Here is a 21,876-nt window from a genome sequence, read left to right as displayed (position 1 = left end):
AGGAGGCTCTGCTACGACAGCGCTGATTGAGTGGCGTGTCTCCCACCCCTACACCAGACTCACCCTGGTCCTCCGTTCTCCTGCGGAGGGCCCGTGGCAGACTACCATAGAACCGGCGGCTGCTCTCTGGTGTGCTCAGCACCTCCTTCATGTGCTCGTGCTGTTGGCTGTTCTCCGAGTAACGGCTCTGCGTTATTACAGTGGCATCCACCAGAGAACGTTTCCCACCATTCATCTCAACGTCCTGCAGACAGGCAGCAGCAATCGTGTCAGACACAGGGTGAATCTCCCTCAGCACCGTTCCATCACTCACTCCCGGGGACAGACACAGGGTGAAGGTCCCTCTGCACCGTCCCGTCACATAAAGTCTCGGGGACAGACACAGGGTGAAGGTTCCTCCGCACTGTCCCGTCACACATTCCCCGGGACAGACACAGGGTGAAGCTCCCTCCGCACCATCCCATCTCACACTCCTGGGGACAGTCACAGCGTGAAGCTCCCTCCGCACCGTCCCGTCACACATTTCAATGAAACTCTGGACTCCCTCCACCACCCCCCCCCCCAACATCTTGTCTTCCATTCCCTCCCCTCTCTGTCCTCCATCTCGGTATCTGTGTGACCGACCTCTGCCTCCAGACGTTTCTTCTCCCTCTCCTGTCGTGCTCTCTGCTGTAGGACCTCGAGCCGAGCCACGCGGTACTCCAGGGCGAAGTCACTGATCATCTTGCAGAACTTGCTGGTGGTGGCCTTGCGTACGGATGAGCTCGGGTATCCCAGGTACAGGAGGAAGGAGTGGAACCTATGCAGAGCAAGGTGCCGTCAGTCTGGAGGGCGGCAGTGGGCCCAGTGAGGGGGGGAGGGGGCAGTGGACCCAGTGAGGGAGGGGAAGGAGCAGTGGGCCTAGAAGGGGGGAGGGGTGGGGTAAGTGGGCCCAGTGAGGGGGAGGGGAGGGGGCAGTTGGCCCAGAAGGGAGACGGGTCAAGATTTGAGCACCTTCCCTGAGATCATGTACGTTAGCTTCACTGTGGTCCCACGTGTTATACCCTCGTTGGTCCTGTTCCACCCCATCTCCTCCCTCAACTCAGAGGGAACGCGCACATGCAGGGCACACGCGCGCACACACACATACCATACAAACAGACGCAAGCAATACACACACACTCAGACACAATGAAACAGGCAACATGCACATATATATATATATACACACACACACACACACACACACACACACACACACATTGACTCACATCTGCACTCTCCCCTCTTGTGGTCTCATCACCTCATTGAACTTCAATCCCTGTACAGGAAGCAGTTCCACACACACTAGGATCCAACCCTACCCCAGAGTGAAACCCTAACCCAAAGGTGCTATCCCCACTCCAAGGGTCCAACCCCACTCCAGCATCGAAAGGAAATGGAGGGAGAGGGGAGATGTACAAGAGGGAAAGAGAGGGATGTGGAGAGGGGTGAGGGAAGGAAGTGGAGAGGGAAGAAAGATGCAGAGAACGAAAGGGTGCGGCGCAGTCAGTGAGAGATGAGGACTAGCCTGTTCTTTATTCTCCTACAGACGGCCTTCAGGATAATGATGCGTTGGGCGGACTCACGCAGAAAGGCAGTGGCCCAGCTGCGGAAGGAGGCACTCCTGTCCCGACGGCTGAATACCTTCAGATGGTCCCACGATGCCTTGCAGTCAAGTTCCAGCTGGGCCAGGTCAGTCTGCAGCTGCACAAAGTCAACCTGTCAGCAGAAAAGAGACAAGGGTCAACATCCCACTGGGGGAGAGGGGCGAGGGTCAAAATCCCACCTGGGGAGAGGGGCGAGGGTCAACATCGCACCAGGGGAGAGGGTCGAGGGTCAAAATCCCACCTGGGAGAAGGGCGAAGGTCAACATCCCACTGGGGGAGAGGGGCGAGGGTCAACATCCCACCGGGGGAGAGGGGTGAGGGTCAAAAACCCACCTGGGGGGAGGGGCAAGGGTCAACATCCCACCGGGGGAGAGGGGCGAGGGTCAACATCCCACCGGGGGAAAGGGGCGAGGGTCAACATCCCACCGAGGGAGAGGGGCGAGGGTCAACATCCCACTGGGGGAGAGGGGTGAGGGTCAACATCCCACCGAGGGAGAGGGGCGAGGGTCAACATCGCACCTGGGGAGAGGGGCGAGGGTCAACATCCCACCGGGGGAGAGGGGCGAGGGTTAACATCCCATCGGGGGAGAAGGACGAGGGTCAACATCCCACTGAGGGAGAGAGGAAAGGGTTAACATCCCACCGGGGGAGAGGGGCGAGGGTCAACATACCACCGGGGGAGAGGGGCGAGGGTCAACATCCCACCGGGGGAGAGAAGCGGTCAACATCCCACCTAGGGAGAGGGGCAAGGGTCAACATCCAACCAGGTGAGAGGGGCGTGGGTCAACATCCCACCGGGGGAGAGGGGTGAGGGTCAACATCCCACCGGGGGAGAGGGGCGAGGGTCAACATCCCACCGGGGGAGAGGGGCGAGGGTCAACATCCCACTGAGGGAGAGGGGCGAGGGTCAACATCCCACTGGGGAAGAGGGGCGAGGGTCAACATCCCACCGGGGGAGAGGGGTGAGGGTTAACATCCCATCGGGGGAGAGGGGCGAGGGTCAACATCCCACCGGGGGAGGGGTCGGTCAACATCCTACCTAGGGAGAGGGGCGAGGGTCAACATTCCACCGGGTGAGAGGGGCGAGGGTCAACATCCCACCGGGGGAGAGGGGCGAGGGTTAACATCCCATCGGGGGAGAGGGGCGAGGGTCAACATCCCACCGGGGGAGGGGTCGGTCAACATCCTACCTAGGGAGAGGGGCGAGGGTCAACATCCCTCCGGGTGAGAGGGGCGAGGGTCAACATCCCACCGGGTGAGAGGGGCAAGGGTCAACATCCCACCGGGGGAGAGGGGCGAGGGTCAACATCCCACCTGGGGAGATGGCAGAGGGTCAACATCCCACCTGGGGAGAGAGGCGAGGGTCAACATTCCACCTGGGGAGAGGGGCGAAGGTCAACATCCCACTGGGGGAGAGGGGCGAAGGACAACATCCCACCGGGGTAGAGGGGCGAGGGTCAACATCCCACTGAGGGAGAGGGGCGAGGGTCAACATCCCACCGAGGGAGAGGGGCGAGGGTCAACATCCCACTGGGGAGGAGGGGCGAGGGTCAACATCCCACCGGGGGAGAGGGGCGAGGGTTAACATCCCACCGGGGGAGAGGGGCAGACAACATCCCACCGGGGGAGAGGGGCGAGGGTCAACATCCCACCAGGGGAGAGGGGCGAGGGTCAACATCCCACCGGGGAGATGGGCGAGGGTCAACATCCCACCGAGGGAGAGGGGTGAGGGTCAACATCCCACTGGGGAAGAGGGGCGAGGGTCAACATCTCACCGTGGGAGAGGGGCGAGGGTTAACATCCCACCGGGGGAGAGTGGCGAGGGTCAACATCCCACCAGGGGAGAGGGGCGAGGGTCAACATCCCACCGGGTGAGAGGGGCGAGGGTCAACATCCCACCGGGTGAGAGGGGAGAGGGTCAACATCCCACCGGGGGAGAGGGGCGAGGGTCAACATCCCACCTGGGGAGATGGCAGAGGGTCAACATCCCACCTGGGGAGAGGGGCGAGGGTCAACATCCCACCTGGGGAGAGAGGCGAGGGTCAACATTCCACCTGGGGAGAGGGGCGAAGGTCAACACCCCACTGGGGGAGAGGGGCGAAGGTCAACATCCCACCTGGGGAGAGGGGCGAGGGTCAACACCACACTGGGGGAGAGGGGCGAGGGTCAACACCACACTGGGGGAGAAGGGCGAGGGTCAACACCCCACCGGGGGAGAGGGACAGACAACATCTCACTGGTTGAGAGGGGCGAGGGTCAACATGCCACCGGGGGAGAGGGGCAAGGGTCAACATTCCACCTGGGGAGAGGGTCGAAGGTCAATATCCCACTGGGGGAGAGGGGCGAAGGTCAACATCCCACCTGGGGAGAGGGGCGAGGGTCAACACCACACTGGGGGAGAGGGGCGAGGATCAACACCCCACCGGGGGAGAGGGGCGAAGGTCAACATCCCACCTGTGGAAAGGGACAAAGGTCAACATCCCACCTGGGGAGAGGGGTAAGGGTCAACACCCCACCGGGGGAGAGAGGTGAAGGTAAACACCACAGCCGGGGAAAGGGGTGGTCAACACCCCATCTGGGGAGAGGGACGAGGGTCAACACCCCACCGGGGGAGAAGGACGAGGATCAACTCCCCACCTCGGGAGTGGGGTGGTCAACATCCCACTGGGGGAGAGGGGCGAATGTCAACATCCCACCTGGGGAGAGGGCCAAGGGTCAACACCACACTGGGGGAGAGGGGCGAGGATCAACACCCCACCTGGGGAGAGGGGCAGTCAACATCCCACCGGGGGAGAGGGGAGAAGGTCAACATCCTACCGGGGGAGAGGGGCAAAGGTCAACATCCCACCAGGGGAGAGGGGCGAGGGTCCACACCTCAACGGGGGAGAGGGGCGAAGGTCAACATCCCACCTGTGGAAAGGGACAAAGGTCACCATCCCACCTGGGGAGAGGGGCAAGTGTCAACACCCCACCGGGGGAGAGAGGCGAAGGTCAACACCACAGCCGGGAAGAGGGGTGGTCAACACCCCATCTGGGGAGAGAGACGAGGGTCAACACCCCACCTGGGGAGAGGGACGAGGGTCAACACCCCACCTGGGGAAGAGGAACAAGGGTCAGCACCCCATCTGGGGAGAGGGGTGAAGGTGAACCAACCTGGGGAGAGGGACAAGGGTCAATACCCCACCGGGGGAGAGGGGCGAGGGTCAACATCCCACCGGGGGAGAGGGGGGGTCAACATCCCACCTAGGGAGAGGGGCAAGGGTCAACATCCCACCGGGTGAGAGGGGCGTGGGTCGACATCCCACCGGGGGAGAGGTGCGAGGGTCAACATCCCACCGGGGGAGAGGGGCGAGTGTCAAAAACCCACCTGGGGGGTGGGGCAAGGGTCAACATCCCACCGGGGGAGAAGGGCGAGTGTCAACATCCCACCAGGGGAGAGGGGCGAGGGTCAACAGCCCACCGAGGGAGAGGGGCGAGGGTCAACATCCCACTGGGAAAGAGGGGTGAGGGTCAACATCCCACCTGGGGAGAGGGGTGAGGGTCAACATCCCACCGAGGGATAGGGGCGAGGGTCAACATCCCACCTGGGTAGTGGGGCGAGGGTGAACATCCCACCGGGGTAGAGCGCCGAGGGTTAACATCCCACCGGGGGAGAGGGACGAGGGTCAGCACCCCATCTGGGGAGAGGGGTGAAGGTGAACATCACACCTGGGGAGAGGGGCAAGGGTCAAAACCCCACCGGGAGAGAGGGACGAGGGTCAACACCCCAACTAGGGAGTAGGGTGGTCAACATCCCACCGGGGGAGAGGGGCGAGGGTCAACATCCCACCAGGGGAGAGGGGCGAGGGTCAACATCCCACTGGGGGAGAGGGGCGGTCAACATCCCACCGATGGAGAGGGGCGAGAGTCAACATCCCACCTGGGGAGAGGGGCGAAAGTCAACATCCCACCTGTGGAAAGGGGCAAAGATCAACATGCCACCTGGGGAGAGGGGCAAGGGTCAACACCACACTGGGGGACAGGGGCAGTCAACATCCCACCGGGGGAGAGGGGAGAAGGTCAACATCCTACCGGGGGAGAGGGGCAAAGGTCAACATCCCAGCTGGGGAGTGGGGCAAGGGTCAACACCACACTGGGGGAGAGGGGCAGTCAACATCCCACCGGGGGAGAGGGGAGAAGTTCAACATCCTACCGATGAGAGGGGCAAAGGTCAACATCCCACCAGGGGAGAGGGGCGAGGGTCAAAATCCCACCGGGGGAGAGGGGTAAGGGTCAACACCCCACCAGGGGACAGGGACGAGGGTCAACACCCCACCTCGGGAGTGGGGTGGTCAACATCCCATCTGGGGAGAGGGGCGAAGGTCAACATCCCACCTGTGGAAAGGTTCAAAGGTCAACATCCCACCTGGGGAGAGGTGCGAGGGTCAACATCCCACCGGGGGACAGGGGCGAGGGTCAACATCCCACCGGGGGACAGGGGCGAGGGTCAACATCCCACCGGGGGGGAGGTGCGTCAACATCCCACCGAGGGAGAAGGGGGAGGGTCAACATCCCACCGGGGGAGAGGGACGAGGGTCAACAGCCCACCGAGGGAGAGGGGCGAGGGTCAACATCCCACTGGGGAAGAGGGCCGAGGGTCAACATCCCACCTGGGGAGAGGGGTGAGGGTCAACATCCCACCGAGGGATTGGGGCGAGGGTAAACATCCCACCTGGGTAGTGGGGCAAGGGTGAACATCCCACCGGGTTAGAGCGCCGAGGGTTAACATCCCACCGGGGGAGAGGGACGAGGGTCAACACCCCACCTGGGGAGAGGAATGAGGGTCAGCACCCCATCTGGGGAGAGGGGTGAAGGTGAACATCCCACCTGGGGAGAGGGGCAAGGGTCAAAACCCCACCGGGGGAGAAAGAAGAGGGTCAACACCCCACCTAGGGAGTGGGGTGGTCAACATCCCACTGAGGGAGGGGGGCGAGGGACAACATCCCACTGGGGTAGAGGGGCGAGGGTCAACATCCCACTAGGGGAGAGGGGCGGTCAACATCCCACCGGGGGAGAGGGGAGAAGGTCAACATCCTACCGGGGGAGAGGGTTCAAAGGTCAACATCCCACCTGTGGAAAGGGGCAAAGGTCAACATCCCACCTGGGGAGAGGGGAAAGGGTCAACACCACACTGGGGGAGAGGGGCAGTCAACATCCCACCGGGGGAGAGGGGAGAAGGTCAACATCCTACCGGGGGAGAGGGGCAAAGGTCAACATCCCACCAGGGGAGAGGGACGAGTGTCAACATCCCACCAGGGAGAGGGGTGAGGGTCAACATCCTCACCTGGGGAGAGGGACAAGGGTCAACACCCCACCGGGGGAGAGGGACGAGGGTCAACACCCCACCTCGGGAGTGGGGTGGTCAACATCCCACTGGGTGAGAGAGGCAAAGGTCAACATCCCACCTGGGGGAGAGGGGCGGTCAACATCCCACCGGTGGAAAGAGGCAAAGGTCAACCTCCCACCTGGGGAGAGGGGCAAGGTTCAACACCACACTGGGGGAGAGGGGCAGTCAACATCCCACCGGGGGAGAAGGGAGAAGGTCAACATCCCACTGGGTGAGAGAGGCAAAGGTCAACATCCCAGCTGGGGAGTGGGGCAAGGGTCAACACCACACTGGGGGAGAGGGGCAGTCAACATCCCACCTGGGGAGAGGGGAGAAGTTCAACATCCTACCGGTGAGAGGGGCAAAGGTCAACATCCCACCAGGGGAGAGGGACGAGTGTCAACATCCCACCGGGGAGAGGGGTGAGGGTCAACATCCTCACCTGGGGAGAGGGACAAGGGTCAACACCCCACCGGGGGAGAGGGACGAGGGTCAACACCCCACCTCGGGAGTGGGGTGGTCAACATCCCACTGGGTGAGAGAGGCAAAGGTCAACATCCCACCTGGGGGAGAGGGGCGGTCAACATCCCACCGGTGGAAAGAGGCAAAGGTCAACCTCCCACCTGGGGAGAGGGGCAAGGTTCAACACCACACTGGGGGAGAGGGGCAGTCAACATCCCACCGGTGGAGACGGGAGAAGGTCAACATCCCACTGGGTGAGAGAGGCAAAGGTCAACATCCCAGCTGGGGAGTGGGGCAAGGGTCAACACCACACTGGGGGAGAGGGGCAGTCAACATCCCACCGGGGGAGAGGGGAGAAGTTCAACATCCTACCGGTGAGAGGGGCAAAGGTCAACATCCCACCAGGGGAGAGGGGCGAGGGTCAAAATCCCACCGGGGGAGAGAGGTAAGGGTCAACACCCCACCAGGGGACAGGGACGAGGGTCAACACCCCACCTCGGGAGTGGGGTGGTCAACATCCCATCTGGGGAAAGGGGCAAGGTCAACATCCCACCTGTGGAAAGGTTCAAAGGTCAACATCCCACCTGGGGAGAGGTGTGAGGGTCAACATCCCACCGGGGGACAGGGGCGAGGGTCAAAAACCCACCTGGGGGGAGGTGCAAGGGTCAACATCCCACCGAGGGAGAAGGGGGAGGGTCAACATCCCACCGGGGGAGAGGGACGAGGGTCAACATCCCACTGGGGAAGAGGGCCGAGGGTCAACATCCCACCTGGGGAGAGGGGTGAGGGTCAACATCCCACCGAGGGATAGGGGCGAGGGTCAACATCCCACCTGGGTAGTGGGGCAAGGGTGAACATCCCACCGGGTTAGAGCGCCGAGGGTTAACATCCCACCGGGGAGAGGGGTGAGGGTCAACATCCTCACCTGGGGAGAGGGACAAGGGTCAACACCCCACCGGGGGAGAGGGACGAGGGTCAACACCCCACCTCGGGAGTGGGGTGGTCAACATCCCACTGGGTGAGAGAGGCAAAGGTCAACATCCCACCTGGGGGAGAGGGGCGGTCAACATCCCACCGGTGGAAAGAGGCAAAGGTCAACCTCCCACCTGGGGAGAGGGGCAAGGTTCAACACCACACTGGGGGAGAGGGGCAGTCAACATCCCACCGGGGGAGAAGGGAGAAGGTCAACATCCCACTGGGTGAGAGAGGCAAAGGTCAACATCCCAGCTGGGGAGTGGGGCAAGGGTCAACACCACACTGGGGGAGAGGGGCAGTCAACATCCCACCGGGGGAGAGGGGAGAAGTTCAACATCCTACCGGTGAGAGGGGCAAAGGTCAACATCCCACCAGGGGAGAGGGGCGAGGGTCAAAATCCCACCGGGGGAGAGGGGTAAGGGTCAACACCCCACCAGGGGACAGGGACGAGGGTCAACACCCCACCTCGGGAGTGGGGTGGTCAACATCCCATCTGGATAGAGGGGCGAAGGTCAACATCCCACCTGTGGAAAGGTTCAAAGGTCAACATCCCACCTGGGGAGAGGTGCGAGGGTCAACATCCCACCGGGGGACAGGGGCGAGGGTCAACATCCCACCGGGGGACAGGGGCGAGGGTCAACATCCCACCGGGGGGGAGGTGCGTCAACATCCCACCGAGGGAGAAGGGGGAGGGTCAACATCCCACCGGGGGAGAGGGACGAGGGTCAACAGCCCACCGAGGGAGAGGGGCGAGGGTCAACATCCCACTGGGGAAGAGGGCCGAGGGTCAACATCCCACCTGGGGAGAGGGGTGAGGGTCAGCATCCCACCGAGGGATTGGGGCGAGGGTCAACATCCCACCTGGGTAGTGGGGCAAGGGTGAACATCCCACCGGGTTAGAGCGCCGAGGGTTAACATCCCACCGGGGGAGAGGGACGAGGGTCAACACCCCACCTGGGGAGAGGAATGAGGGTCAGCACCCCATCTGGGGAGAGGAATGAGGGTCAGCACCCCATCTGGGGAGAGGGGTGAAGGTGAACATCCCACCTGGGGAGAGGGGCAAGGGTCAAAACCCCACCGGGGGAGATAGAAGAGGGTCAACACCCCACCTAGGGAGTGGGGTGGTCAACATCCCACCGGGGGAGGGGGGCGAGGGACAACATCCCACTGGGGTAGAGGGGCGAGGGTCAACATCCCACTAGGGGAGAGGGGCGGTCAACATCCCACCGGTGGAGAGGGGCGAGGGCCAACATCCCACCTGGGGAGAGGGGCAAGGTTCAACACCACACTGGGGAGAGGGGCAGTCAACATCCCACCGGGGGAGAGGGGAGAAGGTCAACATCCTACCGGGGGAGAGGGTTCAAAGGTCAACATCCCACCTGTGGAAAGGGGCAAAGGTCAACATCCCACCTGGGGAGAGGGGAAAGGGTCAACACCACACTGGGGGAGAGGGGCAGTCAACATCCCACCGGGGGAGAGGGGAGAAGGTCAACATCCTACCGGGGGAGAGGGGCAAAGGTCAACATCCCACCAGGGGAGAGGGACGAGTGTCAACATCCCACCGGGGAGAGGGGTGAGGGTCAACATCCTCACCTGGGGAGAGGGACAAGGGTCAACACCCCACCGGGGGAGAGGGACGAGGGTCAACACCCCACCTCGGGAGTGGGGTGGTCAACATCCCACTGGGTGAGAGAGGCAAAGGTCAACATCCCACCTGGGGGAGAGGGGCGGTCAACATCCCACCGGTGGAAAGAGGCAAAGGTCAACCTCCCACCTGGGGAGAGGGGCAAGGTTCAACACCACACTGGGGGAGAGGGGCAGTCAACATCCCACCGGGGGAGAAGGGAGAAGGTCAACATCCCACTGGGTGAGAGAGGCAAAGGTCAACATCCCAGCTGGGGAGTGGGGCAAGGGTCAACACCACACTGGGGGAGAGGGGCAGTCAACATCCCACCGGGGGAGAGGGGAGAAGTTCAACATCCTACCGGTGAGAGGGGCAAAGGTCAACATCCCACCAGGGGAGAGGGACGAGTGTCAACATCCCACCGGGGAGAGGGGTGAGGGTCAACATCCTCACCTGGGGAGAGGGACAAGGGTCAACACCCCACCGGGGGAGAGGGACGAGGGTCAACACCCCACCTCGGGAGTGGGGTGGTCAACATCCCACTGGGTGAGAGAGGCAAAGGTCAACATCCCACCTGGGGGAGAGGGGCGGTCAACATCCCACCGGTGGAAAGAGGCAAAGGTCAACCTCCCACCTGGGGAGAGGGGCAAGGTTCAACACCACACTGGGGGAGAGGGGCAGTCAACATCCCACCGGGGGAGACGGGAGAAGGTCAACATCCCACTGGGTGAGAGAGGCAAAGGTCAACATCCCAGCTGGGGAGTGGGGCAAGGGTCAACACCACACTGGGGGAGAGGGGCAGTCAACATCCCACCGGGGGAGAGGGGAGAAGTTCAACATCCTACCGGTGAGAGGGGCAAAGGTCAACATCCCACCAGGGGAGAGGGACTAGTGTCAACATCCCACCGGGGAGAGGGGTGAGGGTCAACATCCTCACCTGGGGAGAGGGACAAGGGTCAACACCCCACCGGGGGAGAGGGACGAGGGTCAACACCCCACCTCGGGAGTGGGGTGGTCAACATCCCACTGGGTGAGAGAGGCAAAGGTCAACATCCCACCTGGGGGAGAGGGGCGGTCAACATCCCACCGGTGGAAAGAGGCAAAGGTCAACCTCCCACCTGGGGAGAGGGGCAAGGTTCAACACCACACTGGGGGAGAGGGGCAGTCAACATCCCACCGGGGGAGACGGGAGAAGGTCAACATCCCACTGGGTGAGAGAGGCAAAGGTCAACATCCCAGCTGGGGAGTGGGGCAAGGGTCAACACCACACTGGGGGAGAGGGGCAGTCAACATCCCACCGGGGGAGAGGGGAGAAGTTCAACATCCTACCGGTGAGAGGGGCAAAGGTCAACATCCCACCAGGGGAGAGGGGCGAGGGTCAAAATCCCACCGGGGGAGAGGGGTAAGGGTCAACACCCCACCAGGGGACAGGGACGAGGGTCAACACCCCACCTCGGGAGTGGGGTGGTCAACATCCCATCTGGGGAGAGGGGCGAAGGTCAACTTCCCACCTGTGGAAAGGTTCAAAGGTCAACATCCCACCTGGGGAGAGGTGTGAGGGTCAACATCCCACCGGGGGACAGGGGCGAGGGTCAAAAACCCACCTGGGGGGAGGTGCAAGGGTCAACATCCCACCGAGGGAGAAGGGGGAGGGTCAACATCCCACCGGGGGAGAGGGACGAGGGTCAACATCCCACCTGGGTAGTGGGGCAAGGGTGAACATCCCACCGGGTTAGAGCGCCGAGGGTTAACATCCCACCGGGGAGAGGGGTGAGGGTCAACATCCTCACCTGGGGAGAGGGACAAGGGTCAACACCCCACCGGGGGAGAGGGACGAGGGTCAACACCCCACCTCGGGAGTGGGGTGGTCAACATCCCACTGGGTGAGAGAGGCAAAGGTCAACATCCCACCTGGGGGAGAGGGGCGGTCAACATCCCACCGGTGGAAAGAGGCAAAGGTCAACCTCCCACCTGGGGAGAGGGGCAAGGTTCAACACCACACTGGGGGAGAGGGGCAGTCAACATCCCACCGGGGGAGAAGGGAGAAGGTCAACATCCCACTGGGTGAGAGAGGCAAAGGTCAACATCCCAGCTGGGGAGTGGGGCAAGGGTCAACACCACACTGGGGGAGAGGGGCAGTCAACATCCCACCGGGGGAGAGGGGAGAAGTTCAACATCCTACCGGTGAGAGGGGCAAAGGTCAACATCCCACCAGGGGAGAGGGGCGAGGGTCAAAATCCCACCGGGGGAGAGGGGTAAGGGTCAACACCCCACCAGGGGACAGGGACGAGGGTCAACACCCCACCTCGGGAGTGGGGTGGTCAACATCCCATCTGGGGAGAGGGGCGAAGGTCAACATCCCACCTGTGGAAAGGTTCAAAGGTCAACATCCCACCTGGGGAGAGGTGCGAGGGTCAACATCCCACCGGGGGACAGGGGCGAGGGTCAACATCCCACCGGGGGACAGGGGCGAGGGTCAACATCCCACCGGGGGGGAGGTGCGTCAACATCCCACCGAGGGAGAAGGGGGAGGGTCAACATCCCACCGGGGGAGAGGGACGAGGGTCAACAGCCCACCGAGGGAGAGGGGCGAGGGTCAACATCCCACTGGGGAAGAGGGCCGAGGGTCAACATCCCACCTGGGGAGAGGGGTGAGGGTCAACATCCCACCGAGGGATTGGGGCGAGGGTCAACATCCCACCTGGGTAGTGGGGCAAGGGTCAAAACCCCACCGGGGGAGAAGGAAGAGGGTCAACACCCCACCGGGGGAGGGGGGCGAGGGACAACATCCCACTGGGGTAGAGGGGCCAGGGTCAACATCCCACTAGGGGAGAGGGGCGGTCAACATCCCACCGGTGGAGAGGGGCGAGGGCCAACATCCCACCTGGGGAGAGGGGCAAGGTTCAACACCACACTGGGGAGAGGGGCAGTCAACATCCCACCGGGGGAGAGGGGAGAAGGTCAACATCCTACCGGGGGAGAGGGTTCAAAGGTCAACATCCCACCTGTGGAAAGGGGCAAAGGTCAACATCCCACCTGTGGAAAGGGGCAAAGGTCAACATCCCACCTGGGGAGAGGGGAAAGGGTCAACACCACACTGGGGGAGAGGGGCAGTCAACATCCCACCGGGGGAGAGGGGAGAAGGTCAACATCCTACCGGGGGAGAGGGGCAAAGGTCAACATCCCACCAGGGGAGAGGGACGAGTGTCAACATCCCACCGGGGAGAGGGGTGAGGGTCAACATCCTCACCTGGGGAGAGGGACAAGGGTCAACACCCCACCGGGGGAGAGGGACGAGGGTCAACACCCCACCTCGGGAGTGGGGTGGTCAACATCCCACTGGGTGAGAGAGGCAAAGGTCAACATCCCACCTGGGGGAGAGGGGCGGTCAACATCCCACCGGTGGAAAGAGGCAAAGGTCAACCTCCCACCTGGGGAGAGGGGCAAGGTTCAACACCACACTGGGGGAGAGGGGCAGTCAACATCCCACCGGGGGAGAAGGGAGAAGGTCAACATCCCACTGGGTGAGAGAGGCAAAGGTCAACATCCCAGCTGGGGAGTGGGGCAAGGGTCAACACCACACTGGGGGAGAGGGGCAGTCAACATCCCACCGGGGGAGAGGGGAGAAGTTCAACATCCTACCGGTGAGAGGGGCAAAGGTCAACATCCCACCAGGGGAGAGGGGCGAGGGTCAAAATCCCACCGGGGGAGAGGGGTAAGGGTCAACACCCCACCAGGGGACAGGGACGAGGGTCAACACCCCACCTCGGGAGTGGGGTGGTCAACATCCCATCTGGATAGAGGGGCGAAGGTCAACATCCCACCTGTGGAAAGGTTCAAAGGTCAACATCCCACCTGGGGAGAGGTGCGAGGGTCAACATCCCACCGGGGGACAGGGGCGAGGGTCAACATCCCACCGGGGGACAGGGGCGAGGGTCAACATCCCACCGGGGGGGAGGTGCGTCAACATCCCACCGAGGGAGAAGGGGGAGGGTCAACATCCCACCGGGGGAGAGGGACGAGGGTCAACAGCCCACCGAGGGAGAGGGGCGAGGGTCAACATCCCACTGGGGAAGAGGGCCGAGGGTCAACATCCCACCTGGGGAGAGGGGTGAGGGTCAGCATCCCACCGAGGGATTGGGGCGAGGGTCAACATCCCACCTGGGTAGTGGGGCAAGGGTGAACATCCCACCGGGTTAGAGCGCCGAGGGTTAACATCCCACCGGGGGAGAGGGACGAGGGTCAACACCCCACCTGGGGAGAGGAATGAGGGTCAGCACCCCATCTGGGGAGAGGAATGAGGGTCAGCACCCCATCTGGGGAGAGGGGTGAAGGTGAACATCCCACCTGGGGAGAGGGGCAAGGGTCAAAACCCCACCGGGGGAGATAGAAGAGGGTCAACACCCCACCTAGGGAGTGGGGTGGTCAACATCCCACCGGGGGAGGGGGGCGAGGGACAACATCCCACTGGGGTAGAGGGGCGAGGGTCAACATCCCACTAGGGGAGAGGGGCGGTCAACATCCCACCGGTGGAGAGGGGCGAGGGCCAACATCCCACCTGGGGAGAGGGGCAAGGTTCAACACCACACTGGGGAGAGGGGCAGTCAACATCCCACCGGGGGAGAGGGGAGAAGGTCAACATCCTACCGGGGGAGAGGGTTCAAAGGTCAACATCCCACCTGTGGAAAGGGGCAAAGGTCAACATCCCACCTGGGGAGAGGGGAAAGGGTCAACACCACACTGGGGGAGAGGGGCAGTCAACATCCCACCGGGGGAGAGGGGAGAAGGTCAACATCCTACCGGGGGAGAGGGGCAAAGGTCAACATCCCACCAGGGGAGAGGGACGAGTGTCAACATCCCACCGGGGAGAGGGGTGAGGGTCAACATCCTCACCTGGGGAGAGGGACAAGGGTCAACACCCCACCGGGGGAGAGGGACGAGGGTCAACACCCCACCTCGGGAGTGGGGTGGTCAACATCCCACTGGGTGAGAGAGGCAAAGGTCAACATCCCACCTGGGGGAGAGGGGCGGTCAACATCCCACCGGTGGAAAGAGGCAAAGGTCAACCTCCCACCTGGGGAGAGGGGCAAGGTTCAACACCACACTGGGGGAGAGGGGCAGTCAACATCCCACCGGGGGAGAAGGGAGAAGGTCAACATCCCACTGGGTGAGAGAGGCAAAGGTCAACATCCCAGCTGGGGAGTGGGGCAAGGGTCAACACCACACTGGGGGAGAGGGGCAGTCAACATCCCACCGGGGGAGAGGGGAGAAGTTCAACATCCTACCGGTGAGAGGGGCAAAGGTCAACATCCCACCAGGGGAGAGGGACGAGTGTCAACATCCCACCGGGGAGAGGGGTGAGGGTCAACATCCTCACCTGGGGAGAGGGACAAGGGTCAACACCCCACCGGGGGAGAGGGACGAGGGTCAACACCCCACCTCGGGAGTGGGGTGGTCAACATCCCACTGGGTGAGAGAGGCAAAGGTCAACATCCCACCTGGGGGAGAGGGGCGGTCAACATCCCACCGGTGGAAAGAGGCAAAGGTCAACCTCCCACCTGGGGAGAGGGGCAAGGTTCAACACCACACTGGGGGAGAGGGGCAGTCAACATCCCACCGGGGGAGACGGGAGAAGGTCAACATCCCACTGGGTGAGAGAGGCAAAGGTCAACATCCCAGCTGGGGAGTGGGGCAAGGGTCAACACCACACTGGGGGAGAGGGGCAGTCAACATCCCACCGGGGGAGAGGGGAGAAGTTCAACATCCTACCGGTGAGAGGGGCAAAGGTCAACATCCCACCAGGGGAGAGGGACTAGTGTCAACATCCCACCGGGGAGAGGGGTGAGGGTCAACATCCTCACCTGGGGAGAGGGACAAGGGTCAACACCCCACCGAGGGAGAGGGGCGAGGGTCAACATCCCACTGGGGAAGAGGGCCGAGGGTCAACATCCCACCTGGGGAGAGGGGTGAGGGTCAGCATCCCACCGAGGGATTGGGGCGAGGGTCAACATCCCACCTGGGTAGTGGGGCAAGGGTGAACATCCCACCGGGTTAGAGCGCCGAGGGTCAACATCCCACCTCGGGAGTGGGGTGGTCAACATCCCACTGGGTGAGAGAGGCAAAGGTCAACATCCCACCTGGGGGAGAGGGGCGGTCAACATCCCACCGGTGGAAAGAGGCAAAGGTCAACCTCCCACCTGGGGAGAGGGGCAAGGTTCAACACCACACTGGGGGAGAGGGGCAGTCAACATCCCACCGGGGGAGAAGGGAGAAGGTCAACATCCCACTGGGTGAGAGAGGCAAAGGTCAACATCCCAGCTGGGGAGTGGGGCAAGGGTCAACACCACACTGGGGGAGAGGGGCAGTCAACATCCCACCGGGGGAGAGGGGAGAAGTTCAACATCCTACCGGTGAGAGGGGCAAAGGTCAACATCCCACCAGGGGAGAGGGGCGAGGGTCAAAATCCCACCGGGGGAGAGGGGTAAGGGTCAACACCCCACCAGGGGACAGGGACGAGGGTCAACACCCCACCTCGGGAGTGGGGTGGTCAACATCCCATCTGGGGAGAGGGGCGAAGGTCAACATCCCACCTGTGGAAAGGTTCAAAGGTCAACATCCCACCTGGGGAGAGGTGCGAGGGTCAACATCCCACCGGGGGACAGGGGCGAGGGTCAACATCCCACCGGGGGACAGGGGCGAGGGTCAACATCCCACCGGGGGGGAGGTGCGTCAACATCCCACCGAGGGAGAAGGGGGAGGGTCAACATCCCACCGGGGGAGAGGGACGAGGGTCAACAGCCCACCGAGGGAGAGGGGCGAGGGTCAACATCCCACTGGGGAAGAGGGCCGAGGGTCAACATCCCACCTGGGGAGAGGGGTGAGGGTCAACATCCCACCGAGGGATTGGGGCGAGGGTCAACATCCCACCTGGGTAGTGGGGCAAGGGTCAAAACCCCACCGGGGGAGAAGGAAGAGGGTCAACACCCCACCGGGGGAGGGGGGCGAGGGACAACATCCCACTGGGGTAGAGGGGCCAGGGTCAACATCCCACTAGGGGAGAGGGGCGGTCAACATCCCACCGGTGGAGAGGGGCGAGGGCCAACATCCCACCTGGGGAGAGGGGCAAGGTTCAACACCACACTGGGGAGAGGGGCAGTCAACATCCCACCGGGGGAGAGGGGAGAAGGTCAACATCCTACCGGGGGAGAGGGTTCAAAGGTCAACATCCCACCTGTGGAAAGGGGCAAAGGTCAACATCCCACCTGTGGAAAGGGGCAAAGGTCAACATCCCACCTGGGGAGAGGGGAAAGGGTCAACACCACACTGGGGGAGAGGGGCAGTCAACATCCCACCGGGGGAGAGGGGAGAAGGTCAACATCCTACCGGGGGAGAGGGGCAAAGGTCAACATCCCACCAGGGGAGAGGGACGAGTGTCAACATCCCACCGGGGAGAGGGGTGAGGGTCAACATCCTCACCTGGGGAGAGGGACAAGGGTCAACACCCCACCGGGGGAGAGGGACGAGGGTCAACACCCCACCTCGGGAGTGGGGTGGTCAACATCCCACTGGGTGAGAGAGGCAAAGGTCAACATCCCACCTGGGGGAGAGGGGCGGTCAACATCCCACCGGTGGAAAGAGGCAAAGGTCAACCTCCCACCTGGGGAGAGGGGCAAGGTTCAACACCACACTGGGGGAGAGGGGCAGTCAACATCCCACCGGGGGAGAAGGGAGAAGGTCAACATCCCACTGGGTGAGAGAGGCAAAGGTCAACATCCCAGCTGGGGAGTGGGGCAAGGGTCAACACCACACTGGGGGAGAGGGGCAGTCAACATCCCACCGGGGGAGAGGGGAGAAGTTCAACATCCTACCGGTGAGAGGGGCAAAGGTCAACATCCCACCAGGGGAGAGGGGCGAGGGTCAAAATCCCACCGGGGGAGAGGGGTAAGGGTCAACACCCCACCAGGGGACAGGGACGAGGGTCAACACCCCACCTCGGGAGTGGGGTGGTCAACATCCCATCTGGATAGAGGGGCGAAGGTCAACATCCCACCTGTGGAAAGGTTCAAAGGTCAACATCCCACCTGGGGAGAGGTGCGAGGGTCAACATCCCACCGGGGGACAGGGGCGAGGGTCAACATCCCACCGGGGGACAGGGGCGAGGGTCAACATCCCACCGGGGGGGAGGTGCGTCAACATCCCACCGAGGGAGAAGGGGGAGGGTCAACATCCCACCGGGGGAGAGGGACGAGGGTCAACAGCCCACCGAGGGAGAGGGGCGAGGGTCAACATCCCACTGGGGAAGAGGGCCGAGGGTCAACATCCCACCTGGGGAGAGGGGTGAGGGTCAGCATCCCACCGAGGGATTGGGGCGAGGGTCAACATCCCACCTGGGTAGTGGGGCAAGGGTGAACATCCCACCGGGTTAGAGCGCCGAGGGTTAACATCCCACCGGGGGAGAGGGACGAGGGTCAACACCCCACCTGGGGAGAGGAATGAGGGTCAGCACCCCATCTGGGGAGAGGAATGAGGGTCAGCACCCCATCTGGGGAGAGGGGTGAAGGTGAACATCCCACCTGGGGAGAGGGGCAAGGGTCAAAACCCCACCGGGGGAGATAGAAGAGGGTCAACACCCCACCTAGGGAGTGGGGTGGTCAACATCCCACCGGGGGAGGGGGGCGAGGGACAACATCCCACTGGGGTAGAGGGGCGAGGGTCAACATCCCACTAGGGGAGAGGGGCGGTCAACATCCCACCGGTGGAGAGGGGCGAGGGCCAACATCCCACCTGGGGAGAGGGGCAAGGTTCAACACCACACTGGGGAGAGGGGCAGTCAACATCCCACCGGGGGAGAGGGGAGAAGGTCAACATCCTACCGGGGGAGAGGGTTCAAAGGTCAACATCCCACCTGTGGAAAGGGGCAAAGGTCAACATCCCACCTGGGGAGAGGGGAAAGGGTCAACACCACACTGGGGGAGAGGGGCAGTCAACATCCCACCGGGGGAGAGGGGAGAAGGTCAACATCCTACCGGGGGAGAGGGGCAAAGGTCAACATCCCACCAGGGGAGAGGGACGAGTGTCAACATCCCACCGGGGAGAGGGGTGAGGGTCAACATCCTCACCTGGGGAGAGGGACAAGGGTCAACACCCCACCGGGGGAGAGGGACGAGGGTCAACACCCCACCTCGGGAGTGGGGTGGTCAACATCCCACTGGGTGAGAGAGGCAAAGGTCAACATCCCACCTGGGGGAGAGGGGCGGTCAACATCCCACCGGTGGAAAGAGGCAAAGGTCAACCTCCCACCTGGGGAGAGGGGCAAGGTTCAACACCACACTGGGGGAGAGGGGCAGTCAACATCCCACCGGGGGAGAAGGGAGAAGGTCAACATCCCACTGGGTGAGAGAGGCAAAGGTCAACATCCCAGCTGGGGAGTGGGGCAAGGGTCAACACCACACTGGGGGAGAGGGGCAGTCAACATCCCACCGGGGGAGAGGGGAGAAGTTCAACATCCTACCGGTGAGAGGGGCAAAGGTCAACATCCCACCAGGGGAGAGGGACGAGTGTCAACATCCCACCGGGGAGAGGGGTGAGGGTCAACATCCTCACCTGGGGAGAGGGACAAGGGTCAACACCCCACCGGGGGAGAGGGACGAGGGTCAACACCCCACCTCGGGAGTGGGGTGGTCAACATCCCACTGGGTGAGAGAGGCAAAGGTCAACATCCCACCTGGGGGAGAGGGGCGGTCAACATCCCACCGGTGGAAAGAGGCAAAGGTCAACCTCCCACCTGGGGAGAGGGGCAAGGTTCAACACCACACTGGGGGAGAGGGGCAGTCAACATCCCACCGGGGGAGACGGGAGAAGGTCAACATCCCACTGGGTGAGAGAGGCAAAGGTCAACATCCCAGCTGGGGAGTGGGGCAAGGGTCAACACCACACTGGGGGAGAGGGGCAGTCAACATCCCACCGGGGGAGAGGGGAGAAGTTCAACATCCTACCGGTGAGAGGGGCAAAGGTCAACATCCCACCAGGGGAGAGGGACTAGTGTCAACATCCCACCGGGGAGAGGGGTGAGGGTCAACATCCTCACCTGGGGAGAGGGACAAGGGTCAACACCCCACCGGGGGAGAGGGACGAGGGTCAACACCCCACCTCGGGAGTGGGGTGGTCAACATCCCACTGGGTGAGAGAGGCAAAGGTCAACATCCCACCTGGGGGAGAGGGGCGGTCAACATCCCACCGGTGGAAAGAGGCAAAGGTCAACCTCCCACCTGGGGAGAGGGGCAAGGTTCAACACCACACTGGGGGAGAGGGGCAGTCAACATCCCACCGGGGGAGACGGGAGAAGGTCAACATCCCACTGGGTGAGAGAGGCAAAGGTCAACATCCCAGCTGGGGAGTGGGGCAAGGGTCAACACCACACTGGGGGAGAGGGGCAGTCAACATCCCACCGGGGGAGAGGGGAGAAGTTCAACATCCTACCGGTGAGAGGGGCAAAGGTCAACATCCCACCAGGGGAGAGGGGCGAGGGTCAAAATCCCACCGGGGGAGAGGGGTAAGGGTCAACACCCCACCAGGGGACAGGGACGAGGGTCAACACCCCACCTCGGGAGTGGGGTGGTCAACATCCCATCTGGGGAGAGGGGCGAAGGTCAACTTCCCACCTGTGGAAAGGTTCAAAGGTCAACATCCCACCTGGGGAGAGGTGTGAGGGTCAACATCCCACCGGGGGACAGGGGCGAGGGTCAAAAACCCACCTGGGGGGAGGTGCAAGGGTCAACATCCCACCGAGGGAGAAGGGGGAGGGTCAACATCCCACCGGGGGAGAGGGACGAGGGTCAACATCCCACCTGGGTAGTGGGGCAAGGGTGAACATCCCACCGGGTTAGAGCGCCGAGGGTTAACATCCCACCGGGGAGAGGGGTGAGGGTCAACATCCTCACCTGGGGAGAGGGACAAGGGTCAACACCCCACCGGGGGAGAGGGACGAGGGTCAACACCCCACCTCGGGAGTGGGGTGGTCAACATCCCACTGGGTGAGAGAGGCAAAGGTCAACATCCCACCTGGGGGAGAGGGGCGGTCAACATCCCACCGGTGGAAAGAGGCAAAGGTCAACCTCCCACCTGGGGAGAGGGGCAAGGTTCAACACCACACTGGGGGAGAGGGGCAGTCAACATCCCACCGGGGGAGAAGGGAGAAGGTCAACATCCCACTGGGTGAGAGAGGCAAAGGTCAACATCCCAGCTGGGGAGTGGGGCAAGGGTCAACACCACACTGGGGGAGAGGGGCAGTCAACATCCCACCGGGGGAGAGGGGAGAAGTTCAACATCCTACCGGTGAGAGGGGCAAAGGTCAACATCCCACCAGGGGAGAGGGGCGAGGGTCAAAATCCCACCGGGGGAGAGGGGTAAGGGTCAACACCCCACCAGGGGACAGGGACGAGGGTCAACACCCCACCTCGGGAGTGGGGTGGTCAACATCCCATCTGGGGAGAGGGGCGAAGGTCAACATCCCACCTGTGGAAAGGTTCAAAGGTCAACATCCCACCTGGGGAGAGGTGCGAGGGTCAACATCCCACCGGGGGACAGGGGCGAGGGTCAACATCCCACCGGGGGACAGGGGCGAGGGTCAACATCCCACCGGGGGGGAGGTGCGTCAACATCCCACCGAGGGAGAAGGGGGAGGGTCAACATCCCACCGGGGGAGAGGGACGAGGGTCAACAGCCCACCGAGGGAGAGGGGCGAGGGTCAACATCCCACTGGGGAAGAGGGCCGAGGGTCAACATCCCACCTGGGGAGAGGGGTGAGGGTCAACATCCCACCG

General features: G+C 63.0%; 1 protein-coding gene across 1 annotated transcript in view; it reads right to left on the bottom strand.

Moving 5' to 3' along the window:
* LOC138764626 (FH1/FH2 domain-containing protein 3) overlaps positions 1-21,876 on the bottom strand; it is a 52,912-nt gene that overhangs the window by 792 nt on the left and 30,244 nt on the right. The window contains exons 6-8 of the mRNA XM_069940776.1: positions 1,550-1,740; positions 625-799; positions 64-244 (exon numbers count right to left, since the gene is read on the bottom strand). Of these exons, the coding sequence (XP_069796877.1) occupies positions 64-244; positions 625-799; positions 1,550-1,740 (547 nt within the window). The remainder of the gene's footprint in view (positions 1-63; positions 245-624; positions 800-1,549; positions 1,741-21,876) is intronic.

This window comes from Narcine bancroftii, chromosome 5, assembly GCF_036971445.1.
Source record: "Narcine bancroftii isolate sNarBan1 chromosome 5, sNarBan1.hap1, whole genome shotgun sequence".
Lineage (NCBI taxonomy): Eukaryota > Metazoa > Chordata > Chondrichthyes > Torpediniformes > Narcinidae > Narcine > Narcine bancroftii.
Note: the sequence above shows the minus strand (reverse complement) of the source record. Positions and strands in the feature narration are given on the sequence as shown.